Raw genomic sequence first — 14,720 nt, forward strand, 5'->3', positions numbered from 1 at the left:
TGTGGACTCAGGCAGCCATGAGCCCTGGCAGTTGTGAGGCCCAGGGCTCAGGCCTCACAGCCACAGCGGCCAGTAGTGGCAGCAGCAGCGGGGTGATGGGGGTGGCACCTTCCCCTGATCAGCCCAGACATCCCCTGAGGGCTCCCAAACTGTGAGAGTGGGCAAGCTGGGCTGAGGGACCCACCCCCTCCTGGTGCATGAATTTTTGTGCATTGGGCCTCTAATATATATATAATAAAATCAGTTTTATGTTGAAAAATAAGTTTTAGATTCCATTTTTTTGTACTTTAGTATATTTGGGCATTTTCTTGTGTCAACATTTTTTAAATGGCTTCATAGCATCCTATCACATGGATATGATAAATTATTTGACCTATTTTTGGTGATTTATAATATTTTAAGTTTTTATTGTTATAAAACTTATTTAGATAAGCATCCTTGTCAATAAATTGTTAAGTATTATTTTCTCAAAATACATTCATAGAATTGTGATTATAAATAAAAAAGAATAATTGTTTTCACACTTAAGACATATTTCTAAGTTACCATCAAAAATTGTACCAACTCACATTACCCCCGGAAGTATATCAGACAACACTGACAATCCTTGGTACCTAATAGCTATAGGCCAATATTTTCACAGTATGGTTTAAAAACCCTGACCCAGTCCCAGATTTTTTTTAAAAAAAAAGAGTATTTCCTATTTATTTGCATCCCACATTTACTGTAATTTACTAGTTACATTCAGAAAGATGCTCTATATATCTTTATGGAAAATTATTTTTTTATATAACAACTAGAGGCCCAGTGCATGAAATTTGTGCATGGGGAGGGTCCCCTTAGCCCAGCCTGCACCCTCTCCAATTTGGGAACCCTCAGGAGATGTCCGACTGCTGGTTTAGGCCCGATCACTCTCACAATCCTGGACCGCTGGCTCCTAATCGTCTGGTAACCCCTCACAGCCCCTCACTGGCCTGGTCACCCCACGTAGCCTGCTTGTTCAATCATTTGGTCATTCCTCACTAACCCTCCTACTGGCCTGGTCATAGGCAGCCATCTTGTGAGGGCCTGAGGGTTAACTTGCATATTACCTTTTTATTATATAGGACTAGAGGCCTGATACATGAAATTCATGCAAGAGGCTCATCCCTTGCAGCCACAGTGGCTGTCTTGGCCCTCACAGCCCTGGCTTCGTCCGGAAAGTCGTCCAGAAGGATGTCCAGTCTAATTAGCATATTACACATTTATTATTATAGATGAAGTCAAATTAGTGATTTTGTTATCTGATCAATCTCTTACTTACATTTCTCTGTAAATTTCACTTACACCCTGAATATCACTAGAATGTAATAAAAAAGTTTTACTAGCTGCTAGTGTGATTTCAGATGGTCAAAAAGGACACCAAATAAATGTAAAATGTAATTCCATACTGTTTTGTGTATTAAGTTTCATTAACTTCATTAATTAATTTTGTGAAAGTTATATGGGAGAAGACTAATACATCTTGAGTGGTAACATGTGCCAGGTAGTGTGTGCTTCTCATTTTACATGTATAATCTCATTTAATCTTCACAAGTTTCTTAGGTAAAATTCACAGTATGCTGTTTTACTTGTGGGGAAACTGAGGCATAGAAACTAAGTAAGTCTACTCAATCCACAAGAAAATAGCAGAGCCACAGGTGCTACCAAGGGCCCAGAGGTCAGCTGGGACCTGCCCTTCCATGCCAGACTCTCATGCTTTGATCACCAGCCAGGCCTAGGGACGATACCCATGCATGAATTTCGTGCACCGGGCCGCTAGTATTCTAATAACTATGTATGGTGTCAGATGTGTATGAGATTTACTAGGATGATCACATAGTAAGTTAATACAATGTCTAATCACTGGAGTGTACAACTGAAACTAATATAATATTATATGTCAACTGTAATTGAAAAATAAAAACTGAAAAAATATGTTTTTTAAAAATGAGCCCTTTCTACTTCACTCCATTGAATTCTGTAAAGTTAAGTCAACACAAGAGATACCACCTCTTATGATCAATAATCTTCATCAGCTTCCTAATACCTCATACTATATTTGAGTCTATTTCTAGCCAAAACCTTCTACCATGCACTAATATTACACCAGGAATATTCTGAAGATGTATCAGTAACTGATTGCACAGCACATTAGAAATCTAAACGCAGCCACTTAAAACAACACACCTATATAAATTACAGGACATTAAAGATGCTTAAAACAGAGTGGCTTACACCCAGTGGCTCCAATTTTAATGTTATTTATTAGTCTACTTGTAGATGTATGCATTTTCTTATTTTACAATATTTGGGGAGAATATTAATCCTCGGAATACCCTCATTGTATCTCTGGTTGACATTTAAGAGTTCCACACAAATATCTGGGGGCAGTATTTGACTATCTTTGTCAAGGTATTTGTTACTCAACATGAGGTCAGAAATAATGTAATGTATGAATCAACTTCTTTCAGAGCATCTCCCTCTCTTTCTTCCCTTAAAAGGAGTGACTTGCTTTTCAGTTGTTTGTTTCCCGTTACTTGGAATAAACTATTATCCCCTTGCATGAGAATCCTATAAACATTTGGGAAACAATCTTTGAGACAATTCTTTTTGTTCACAGGAGCCAACATGAGTACATTAAAGCTGTTGAGAATTTATAAGGTAGCAGCCTAGTTACAGAACTGGTATTGTCCTAGATAAGCTCATACAACAAGCCTTGTAAGGCAATTTATGATTACCCCCAAGTTTCTCAACCTCAACACTACTGACATTTTGAGCCAGGTGATTCTCTTTGGGACGGGGGGTGGAAGTCCTTTGCATCATAGGATGCTCAGCAGCATCCCTGGCTTTTATCTAGTAGATGCCAGAAGCACTCCCACCCCAAGTTGTAACAAAAAATGTCTCCGGACACTGGCAAATGTGCCTCCAGCTGGGGGGAAGGTAGTGGATAAAATATCTGCCAGTTGAGAACTACTTCTCTCAAGAAAGTGTCATTAACTCTTTAGTGAGGTACTGCTTCCAGTTTCCATTCAAAGCTGGTGGATAGGGTAAAGAAGAGAGTAAGGAAAGTCACCAGCTTGGGCAGTGGTGGTTAAAATAATAGGTATATCTATAAATAGATATGATATTAATGTCTCCCTTAATGAATTGCTGTAAAGAAGTATCAAGATGCCCTGTCTGGTTTGGTTCAGTGGATAGAGCTTCAGCCTGCGGACAGAAGGGTCCCAGGTTCGATCCGGTCAAGGGCATGTACCTTAGTTGCAGGCACATCCCCAGTAGGGGGTGCGTGGGAGGCAGCTGATGGATGTTTCTCTCTCATCCATGTTTCTAACTCTCTATCCACCTCCCTTCCTCTCTGTAAAAAAATCAATAAAATATATATTTTTAAAAACAGATGTATCAAGAAATGTATATTTGCTCTATTATTGAATAGCACCTATATATGGGAAATATATTGGAATGGTTAAGAATTTAGTCTCTACAATAATATGGATTTTCATGTGAATCCCTGCTCTGCTAACTAATTTGGATAAGTTTCTTAGGAATTCTTTGTTTCAGTTTCCTCATTTATAAAATGGAGATAATGATATAGTATTTGTTTCATTGGATTGTTGTGATGCTTCAATAATAGAATGTAAATAAAGTACCCCCAAAAGATAGCTCCCTCTACGTAAAACACAAACAAAACAAAACAAAACAAAAAAACTCTTGGAAACCTGTTTGACTAGTATTATTTTTTCTCCACCTTGATGTTTTGATTTTGAAAATACAAAAAAATGTGGTACTATATCTGTTGTTATAAGGTAATAAACCATAGAAACTTGCCTGAATAATATTCTGTCTGAATGGAATCTAAATTTCTTATTTCTAACAGGAAAATGAATTTCTCAATTTTTAATTTATTTGTGGTTATAGAAGAAAAATAGGCTAGGACAATGGTGGAACCAACTGAAGCTGCCCAAAGAACCTGTACTTCATATGCACCTGGAACTAGAGAGCCCCAACCACTATTCAAAACCTGTGAGCTAAGAGACAGTGCCATGGCGACTGGCTGGCTTTTAGCCAGTCAAATCATGTTAGACCTGTTTACTTCATGTATGATTGAGTTGGCTTGTGACAAAGCATGCAAATCATGAGGCCAAAACTTTGACCTTTTCCAGATTGCTAAGAAAATTTCACCAATTGAACTCACATATCTATTCTTTAAATCACAAATTTAATATCTAAGTTTCAACTACAAAGTAGGTAGCTATGCATTTGAAAGGAAAATAAAGAAATTGGTTTCAAAAGTACATAGAAATTTAGCACTCAAAAGGTCTCTTACAAGTATCCTCTATATTTTTCAGCCCCTCCTTTTCATTCTCTTTTATTAAGGTACCAAATCTAAACTCCCTTAAGGGCCATAAGAGTAATGGGAAAAATGTTCTGTTCCTGTCTTAGCCTTCCTAAATCACCCTCAAGTTTCACTGTCAACATTAAATCAACCTAGTACCTCAGTGCTTCAAGAATGAGAAGTGTAGTGCCAGCACAGAGGGGATCTATATTGAGCCTTTGACTATGGTCTCCTGCACAGACCTTGAAACCCGGAAGCTGCTGATCAATGGAGATATTTCTCTAGCATTTGCTTCTCTTGCCTGCCTGATTCAAATCTGTTCTACTTAAAGGCATAGTATAGATCTCTTTGGTTTACTAAAGGTTTGGACCAAACCTTCATGATGTTCATGTCTTTCTACATTACTTCCACCCCCAAAAAATAAAAGTACAAAGCAGAAAATCAAAATCATTACTATTTCCACCCACCAAAATGTAACATTTTGGTATATAAATAATTTAAACTTTTACTATGGAGATGTGTATTTTAAACTAACAAAGGATCATTTGATATATTCTAACAAGTGTTTTCCTTATCTAATATATGTATTTTAAGTACTACATACTTGCAGAGAAATGCGCAAATTGTAAGCATATAATTATATTTTTCACAAAATGAACATGTCCCATGTAATCATCACCCAGGTCAAGAAATAAAATATTACTGGTTTCCCAGTGTTTTGTGTTTCCCTCCAGGCATACTTCCCAAGCCCAAAGTAAAACATTATGTTGACTTCTTTCACTGTTTGCTACTTTTATGTTTCTGAATTTTTTATAAAAGAAAGTATAGAGTATGTACTTGTTTTGTCTCTAGCTTTATATCACATTTCTCTGGCATATAATTAAAAGTGGAATTCCTGGGTCAGAGACTATGTTAGTTTTAGTATAGAATGTCAAACTGCTTCCCAAAGTGCTTTAACTTTACGCTCCTACTAGCAGTTCATGGGCATCCCAGTTGCTTTATAGTCTCACCAAAACTTGCTATTATTCATCTTTTTCATTTTATCCATTCAAGTGGTTGCATATTTATGTCTCACCCTGTTTTCAATTTGCATTTCTCCTGTGAATGACGATGTTGAGTAACTTTCCAGAGATCCCCTCTGTGCTGGTACTACATTTCTCATTCTTGAAGCACTGAGGTACTAGGTTGAGTTAATGTTCACAGTGAAACTTGAGGGTGATTTAGGGAGGTTGAGACAGGAACAGAACATTTTTCCCATTAATCTTATGGCCCTTAAGGGAGTTTAGATTTGGTACCTTAATAAAAGTAGACATCCACTTTTGTGAAGTATCTGGTGAAGTATTCTACACTTTTGTCTATTGGGTTGTGTGTTTTTATTGACTGTGTAGAAATTCTTTAGATAGTATTCTGGTTACATCAACTTGATTGATTATATATATTGCAAACACCTCCTAATCTGCAACTTGTTTTCAAATTTTCTTAATGATGCTTTTGATTAACACAAGTTCTTAATTTAATGTTTAATTTTTCTAGCACCATCTTTTATTGTGTTTTGTGTTCTGTTTAAGAAATCTTTGCCCAAAGCCAGTAAAATTTCCTCTTATGTTTTTTCCTAGTAACTGTTTTATCTTTCGCGTTTTGATCTGTGGTCCATCTGGAATTGATGTGTATAGGGTGTAATATGGAAGTGAGATTTCCTTTGTTTCTATTTGTAACCCAATAGGCTATGAATCCAGCATCATTTGTTGAAAAACTCCCCTTTCCCTGGTGCACTACAGTGCCCCTTTTGTCATAAGTCGAGTAACCATATACATATGAATCCATTTCTGAACCCTCTATTCTTCCCCATTGCTCTATTTACCTTATTTTGTGCCAATATCATGCTATCTTAGTTATTGTAAGTTTATAATAAGTCTTGTTATAAAACAGTGTATGTCTCCTTCTTTATTCTTCTTGTATTGACTATGATTGGCATTTTCCATAAAACCTTTAGAACAAGCATGTCAATTCCCACAAAGACACCTGCTGCAGTTTTAATTGAGAGTATTATGGAATTTATAGATCAATTTGGAATATTGAGACTTCCAAATTATGTGTCTGGTATATACCTCCATTTATTTAAGTATTTTTGATATCTTTCGGTGACTTTTTGTAGTTTACTGTGTATTTTATCTGGCATATATTTTATTTTATTGAGATATTTAATATTTTTATGGTATTTTAAATGTTATCTTAAAATTTTTCATTTTCTATTATTGCTTCTAGCATAAATACGATTGTATATTTGATCTTGTAGTCAATTATCTTAATAATTTACTTATTAATTGCAGTAGCTTGTTTACAGATTCTTTTGGATTATCCACATACACAATTCACCTGTGAATAATGACAGTTTTATTTCTTCCTTTCCAATTCTTACACCATTTTTTCCCTGCCTTGTTGCATTGGCCAGAACCCCTGGTACAATGATAAATGGGTATTTTTGTCTTATTCCCAATCTTGGTGTATACTGGGGGGAGGGGCTTTCAACATTTCATGGTTAAACATGTTTCCTGTAGGCTTTTGATATATACTCTTTATCAGAATAAACAAGTTCTCCTCTCTTTCTGGTTTACTGCAAGTTTTATTTTTTAAATCTTGATGTTATTAAATGTTATTTTATGTATATAATAAGATAAAATATGAATTGATTCTGTTAATGTGAATTTCATTCACTGATTTGAAAAGTTAAACCACCCTTAAATTTCTGAAATAAATATCTATTTGGGTTATATTATTTTTTTAAATATAGCACTGCATTTTATTTGGTAATATGTTAGGATTTTTATTATACAAAATCTAACATGTTGTGAATATCTAAATATGGGTCTATTTTATCAATTTTTAATTTTTATTTATTTATTATTGAATTTATTGATATGACCTTGGTTAATGAAATTATACAGGTTTCATGTGTCCAATTCTACATCATCTGTATAATGTATCATGTATTCACCACCCTCTATTTTATCAATATTAATGATTGAATTTGTTCCCATAATCATGTATCATAATGCAAGTTGCTTTTTAATTTTGCCATCATAAACAACATTGTGCTGAGCATCTTCCTGCATACATAATTAACTTGTACTTCTTTTCCAAAGTACTAAGTTGCATTACCTTCTTGGTATCACCTGAATTCAGCAGTATCTTTATAAGTATCAATTGTCAAGAATCAAAACCCAGATTTCCTTATTGGTTTCGATAGGTTCCCTGAGTAGCAGAAGCTCCCTAAAGTATAATCTTGAGCTTACTACTATTGGCCCTGGCTGAAGATTGATATTTATTCAAAGGACAGAACACCTGGAAAGTGAAAAAAATCTAAGCACCTTAGTGCTAAAATGGAAAATAATCTGGGAAAATACTTTATGAAACAATTGAATGTCATCTCTGGAAAACCCAAGTGAATAATGACAAGACCAAGGCAAATGAAGTCAGAAACACTGTATTTATACACCAGCTACCAGCTGTGTAATCTTAGGCTAATTAGTGTTTGCTGTAACTGAGTTTCTTCACCCATAAAATAAGAATATATTAATATTGGAGGATTATTAAGAGGATATAATGAGCCGCTCCTATTACTGTATCTTTTACAGATTTGGCATTCAGCAAATGAGAGTTTTGTTAAGTTTCTCTTTTGTTAAAAGACTTTTTAAAGATAATCTACAAAGAATTTACAGTTTTCCTTTAAAGAAGCTCAGGAAAAAAAGTATTTTTCTACAGCAAGATCTTCCTTTGAACTTTAGTACATTTAAATAAATGGAAGACTTCCTATACTTGAAAACTGCCTGGAGAGAAAAAAAATATTTACTATCACTGACATCACTTATTTTGCATAATCATCAAAATGTCCATGTAAATATATTCTCTATGTGACTTCGTAACTTGTCATGTACGGCTAAAAAACCAGAATGAAATTCTAGTTCAGAGATGACTAATTAGGATCAGATTAGGTACTTCTTAGTTATGAAACTGTTGAGTCACACTCTCAGCCTACACCTTTTTTTTTTTTTAACCATAAGTCTGATCTTCCTTCTATGAGTTGTTTTTCTTTTTTTTTTTTTAGATTTCACATATAAGTGAGATCATAGAGTATTTGTCTTTCTCTGACTTATTTCACTCAGCATAAGGCCTTCAAGGTCCATTCATGTTGTCACAAATGAGAGGTTTCCTTGTTTATTTGTTTTTATGGCTGAACAATATTCCATTGTAAATATATACCACAACTTCTTTATCCATTCATACATTGATGGACACTTAGGTTGTTTCCATGTCTTGGTTTTTGTTTTGTTTTTTAATAATGCTGCTAATAACATGAGGGTGTAGATATCTTGTTGAGTTAGTGTTTCTGTTTCTTTTGGTATATTCCCAGAAGTAGAATTGCTAGATTATATGGCAGTTCTATTTCCATTCTTTGAGGATCTTCCGCACTGTTTTACATGGTGGCTGTACCAATTTATATTCCCACCAACAAGGGTTCTCTTTTCTTCATACCCTTGACAGCATTTTTACTTCTTGTCTTTTTAATGATGGCCAGTCTACACCTTTTGATCTGGAGATGGTGACATAAAATTTGCAGAAAGCACTTATGTATAATGCATTGGTTAATTATTTAAACTATACTTAATGGCAACCATAGTCTCTAAGGTAATGTCCATTGTGCTCATCTTCTTGCATTTCCACTTCTGGCCTTAGTTTTATCCTCTGGAGCTACAAAAGTTAGCACAAACCTTATTTATGTGACAATCTTTCAGCTGTTTCAAGTCAGTGCTCATTTCTCTGTGTACTTTTGAATCAGGATTATTATATAAATCCAGTTTACAGAAAAACAAACATAAAAGCACAGGTACAACCCATTTTCAAGAAATAATTTGTGATGTCTTATCCTATAGGATAAGACCATTCCCATGTTTGTCAAACAACCCCAATCAATACTCATAAAAAAAGTAGTCAGGCCCTAACCGGTTTGGTTCAGTGGATAGAGTGTCGGCCTGCAGACCAAAGGGTCCCAGGTTCGATTCGGTCAAGGGCATGTACCTTGGTTGCCGGCACATCCCCAGTAAGGGGTGTGCAGGAGGCAGCTGATCTATGTTTCTCTCTCATCGATGTTTCTAACTCTCTATCTCCCTTCCTCTCTGTAAAAAATCAATAAAATATATATATATATTTTTAAAAAGTAGTCAAGTTTAAAAAAACACACACATGATAAATTGACCCTTTCCTAATATCTTTCTGTGTAGCATCAACATTTAAATATCTGTCCAATTTTTAAATTTCTTAATAAATGCTGATTTCTCAAAATGTTGAACTGATTATTTAGGGAAAGGAAAGGAGAGGTTATAAATGTCCTTTTCCCTTTTTATTTGTTTATACTAGAGAGTAAGAACAGTCCAGGCTGTAGGAAAACTGCTGAAGTACCATTGATGCTGAGAATTACTCTTCTTGAAGCCAATAATGTTAGAGCCCTAAGAGGCCTTTAAATCACTAGTTTAACCTTCTTATTTTACAGATGAGAAAACCTAGCCACAGAGAAAGAAAATTATTTGTTTTTAGATCCTTCAACTAGTCAGAAGTGGGACTGACTTCTCAATACCAATTGACTGCTATTCCCATGATTCTTTTTTTTAATTTTTTCCCTTTATTGAATAAGATATTACAAATGTGTCCTTATCCCACCAATGTCCCCTCATCCCCCCAATCCTGCCCTCACCCTCACCCCCTGTTGTCCACATCCATCACTTATGCTTATATGCATGCATACAAGTCCTTTGGTTGATCTTTCCCCCTCTCTTCTTCCCGCCTCTGACCTAATTTCTATCTTCAGATGTAAGCTTATATATCACCTCTTCCAGGAAGCTTTCCCTAATACCTCAAGTTTAAGTTAGGTGACTTGTGATATGTTTTCATACTTTGCTAAAATTTATTTTTATCAGTTGTTATTATAGTTTAATGTAAATATTTATTTGTCTGTCTCTCCCACTAAATTAGAAGTTCCTCAGGAATGAGAATCTAGATTTTTATCAGATTCCAAGCTTTAAGCACTGTGTATAGGAAATCAACATCCTGATTTAATGTATGACTTTTATTTAATATGTAGACCCAGTACTCTCTTCAGTTTCTTCACAGCATGCCCTATAAGTCTTAGCCCTTCCCAGGACTAGTCATTAACTCCCTGAGGCAGCCATAAACTGTCCCTGCCCTAACTAAGCTCCACAAGGTATGGGTTTCTGTTAAAGTAGCTAAAGATAATATCTTGACTTAAGTGATATTTCAGCTCCTGATCCCTTAAGGCAGAATGACCCCCTGGCTGCTTTCCCAGGGGACCAGACAGAAGGGCGCCAGAGCAGACCTCAGAGTTGTCCTCTGACCAATCAGCTCCCAGCATGACCCTAAATCCCTAACCCACAGAGTCTTATGATTTTGCCTTCTATGATCTGTAACCTACATGCCACCAGGAAGTTAGGGCTTCCAGGTGATACCGTTCATAATAAAACAGCCAATCTTTCTCCACTGCAATTCTTGGTGTTTAGTGTTCAGTTTTGCCAGCACTGGGTGGAGTAACTTTTTTTAAAAAAATATACTTTATTGATTTTTTTACAGAGAAGAAGGGAGAGGGATAGAGAGTTAGTAACATCAATGAGAGAAGAGAGATCGATCAGCTGCCTCCTGCACGCCCCCGAGTGGGGATGTGCCCGCAACTAAGATACATGCCCCTGACCGGAACCGAACCAGGGACCCCCGAGTCCGCAGGCCAGCGCTCCATCCACTGAGCCAAACCGGTTCGGCTGGACTAACTTTTTCTGTTAGATAACACATAGCACATGGAAAGTGTGCAACAAGTGTTTATTAAATTAAAAAGTTAACACCTGCCTGCCCTCTAGGGTCACATAGTCTCATTCTTAGATCAGTCTGATAAATTTTAGGGCAGCATCCTCAAAAAGAGATCTTACCCCAGCTCTGAGTCAACTCTGTTGCCTCCAAATGCCAAAGTGGTTTGAGCCAATACATAGTGTGTCCTTGATGGTTTCCGACTGAACTAATGTTACAGATACATTTCTAAATGTATTCAAAGCCCAGGGAATGAATTTCTTCATTTATCCAACAAGTATTTATTCAGTGATTATATGTAAACCATTGTTCTTTCTAGGCATTGAACATCCAGCACAGTTAATAAGACATAACAAACAATCCTTGCCCTCATGAAGGTTATTTTCTAAGTTACAGAACATTATCTATAAATAAATTTTTTTTAAAGATTTGGAGTTTCTTACGGTAACCTATGAACCAGGGGGTCATGGTCAAGTCGCATGCCCATGTTGCTGGTTCAATCCCCATTGTGGGGAGTGCAGGAGGCAGCCAATCAATGATTCTCTCTCATCATTGATGTTTCTATCTCCCTCTCCCTTCCTGTCTTAAATCAATAAAAATATATATTAAAAAGCTGATTAATATTTTCCACTCACTAGGGCCCCTTTGAGTAAATATGTAAAGAAGCCAAGATTGCCCAAGGCTACTCTCTTGCAAGTTTAAGTGTATTCAGTCAATCAGTCTCAGACAATCAATCCCAACTATTTAGAAATAGACAGACAAGGTAGTTTCTCTGTGCAAAGGCATTCACCAAAATGGAGGGCAGTGGGTGTAGAGTAGGGTGGGAAAACATATTCATTCTATAATTAATGACTAAAGATAATTTAGGTTAATAAATGGATAGAGGCTTATTTAAATACTGGGGGCCCAGTGCACAAATTTGTGCACCTTGAAAGGGACTGTGGGCCATAAGACTGTAGTGAGCACCTCCCGCTGTGGCCCCTAGTCCCCTGTCTGCCAGCAGCTTTGCTCCCTCCACCACTGCTCCCACTCACTGATGGCACGAAATGATTGGGGCCGGGGCCAGCAGCCAGTGCAAACTGCAGTGGCTGCTGTCCCAATACCCCTCAGGAGCAGGGGGAGGTGGAGAAGCCCTCAGGGGCGATCAGGGCTTGCAGCTACCACTTGCACCCACTGATGGCACTGAGTGATCAGGACTGGCGCCAGGCACCAGCTGTGGGTGAGAATGGGGCCGTCGCCAGTGGGTGAAAGCACCAGGTGGGACTGTGGCACGTGGGAGCAAAGAATTTTCAGTAACCACCAGAGGCTCACCCCAGTGATGGTGACCAGTGCCCTAGCTTTGTCTGGTGCCCCTGCTCACCTGCTCCACCATCCCGCCATGGCCAATTCCTGCCATGTTCCTTGCTCTGCCACCTACTGCCAATGCCCACCATGTTCCACGTGTGCCCCCTGATGGTCCACGTGCGTCATAGTGACCGGTTGTTCAGTTGTTCAGTTGTTCGGCTATTCAGTCTATTTGCATATTAGGGTTTTATATAGAGAGATTATAAAAAATAGCAAATATAACAAAGATCAGTTGATATAAGAAAGTTGCCTTGAGCAATTACTATATGTTGGACATTGTGCTAAACTGAGAGGCATGCAACAACTAATAATACACAGTCCATGCCCTTACAAAGAGTTGTAAATCAGCAGACAACAGAACAATCCTAATAGTTGCCACAATCTCTTAGACCTCAGCTTCTACCTTTTCCCCCTTTCTTACTTCAATCCAGCCCAGTGGGATAGAATACTGCACTCCTGGGTCTTTGTTCTTGCTGTTTCTTCTCCTGTAATGTTGATCCCACAGGTATCTCTGTGGCTCGCTACCTCACTTCCTTCAGGACTTTTCTCAAATATCACCTTAACAGAGAGGCTCTTTATGGCCACCTGATAGAAAAATAAAAAAATCACTCACTAGGGCTTTCTCCACAATGCTTATAACCTTATGAAATTCTATTTATTTGCTTATTTAATTGTTTATTGCCTGTTGCCTCCAACTACAATGTAAAACCATGAAGCAGATACTTGACCTGTTGTATTTATTTCTGTGTCACTCACACCAACAATAGTGCCTAGCACCAAGTAGAAATTCCATGTTTATTGAATGAATTATACTGTCCAGTCTTTCTAGGAACTGTGCTAGACACTTTAGATGTTTGAACTCATTTACTTTAATCTTCACTACCATCTTACGAAGTAGATAGCATTAGTTTCATTTTCTAGATGACAAAACTGGAGCACAGAGGTTAACTGGGTGCCTAATCTTTAGTACCTGTAAATATATTATGTTACATGGCAAAGAGGTATTAAGGATTGCAGGTAGAATTAAGGTTGATAATCAATTTACCTTAAAATAGGGAGATTAACATGGATTATCTGAGTGGGTCCAATGTAATCAAGAAGGTCCTTAAAACTGAAGAGAAGGGCAGAATAAAAAAGTCAAGGTGATATGTTTTGAGAAGAACTCAACTTGACATTGCTAGTTTTGCATATGGAAGGAGGGGGCCACAAGCCAAGGAAGGCGGACAGCCTCTAGGAGCTGGAAAGGCAAGGGAATGAATCCTTCCCCAGAGCCTACAGAAAGGAACAAAGCCCCACCAACACCATGATCTTAGCCTAATGAAACTCCTGTCATACTTTTGTCTTCCAGAACTGTAAAACAACAAATTTGTGTTGCTTTAAGCCACTAAATTAGTGGCAATTTGTTACTACAGCAATACAAAAAAAAACCCCCACAAATATACTGAGTTACTGAAAATGAATTAATTTGTGATAGACATATTTTAATTCAGTTCTATCCAACTCATATGGTCTACACTGTTCCAGACAGCACAAATGCTATGAGAATTCAGTGAAAATAGAGATCACTTATTACAGAGAATGAGCAAAGGCTTCATGACTGAGTTAGACTTTGAATGGGGCCTTGAAGGATTAGTAGGGCTTCAAATAATGAATATATCAAAACAAACCAATTTCTTTCAATCAAGGAATGAATACACAAGGTGCAGTGTATTCATACAATAGAATAATACTCAGCAATAAAAGAACCAATTACTATAGATACAATAACATTCATAAATCTAATAGACACTTTTCTGAGAGAAAGAAACCAGACAAAATATAGTGCCTAACATATGGTTGCAATTATATGAAGTCCAAAAACAGGCAAAACTAATCTATATAGTTAGAAATCCAAAAGTGGTTTCTGGGAGGGAGGAAAACTAATTGGAAAGGAGCATAACAGAACTTTCTAGGGTGAAAAAACATTCTTATTTGGGAGTGATAGTTATATGAATGTCTAGAATTTTCAAAATACATGAAACTGAGCACTTAAAATTTCTTCATTTTATTGTGTTAATTATATCTTTTAAAAAGTGTAGTGTGAAGATGGGTAACCTTTCAACGAAAAAGCATGAGCAAGGGCTGAGAAGCAAGTTATGTGGATCAAATTTAGTAA

The 14,720-nt window shown here is 36.9% G+C and overlaps 1 protein-coding gene across 1 annotated transcript in view; it reads right to left on the minus strand.

Moving 5' to 3' along the window:
• SLC6A14 (solute carrier family 6 (amino acid transporter), member 14) overlaps positions 1 to 12,617 on the minus strand; it is a 50,199-nt gene extending 37,582 nt beyond the window's left edge. Inside the window, exon 1 of the mRNA XM_006752642.2 lies at positions 12,582 to 12,617. Within this exon, the coding sequence (XP_006752705.1) occupies positions 12,582 to 12,617 (36 nt within the window). The remainder of the gene's footprint in view (positions 1 to 12,581) is intronic.
• Between the last annotated feature and the right edge of the window lie 2,103 nt (positions 12,618 to 14,720).

The sequence above is a fragment of the Myotis davidii genome, unplaced genomic scaffold, assembly GCF_000327345.1.
Source record: "Myotis davidii unplaced genomic scaffold, ASM32734v1 scaffold1270, whole genome shotgun sequence".
In the NCBI taxonomy this organism is placed as follows: domain Eukaryota; kingdom Metazoa; phylum Chordata; class Mammalia; order Chiroptera; family Vespertilionidae; genus Myotis; species Myotis davidii.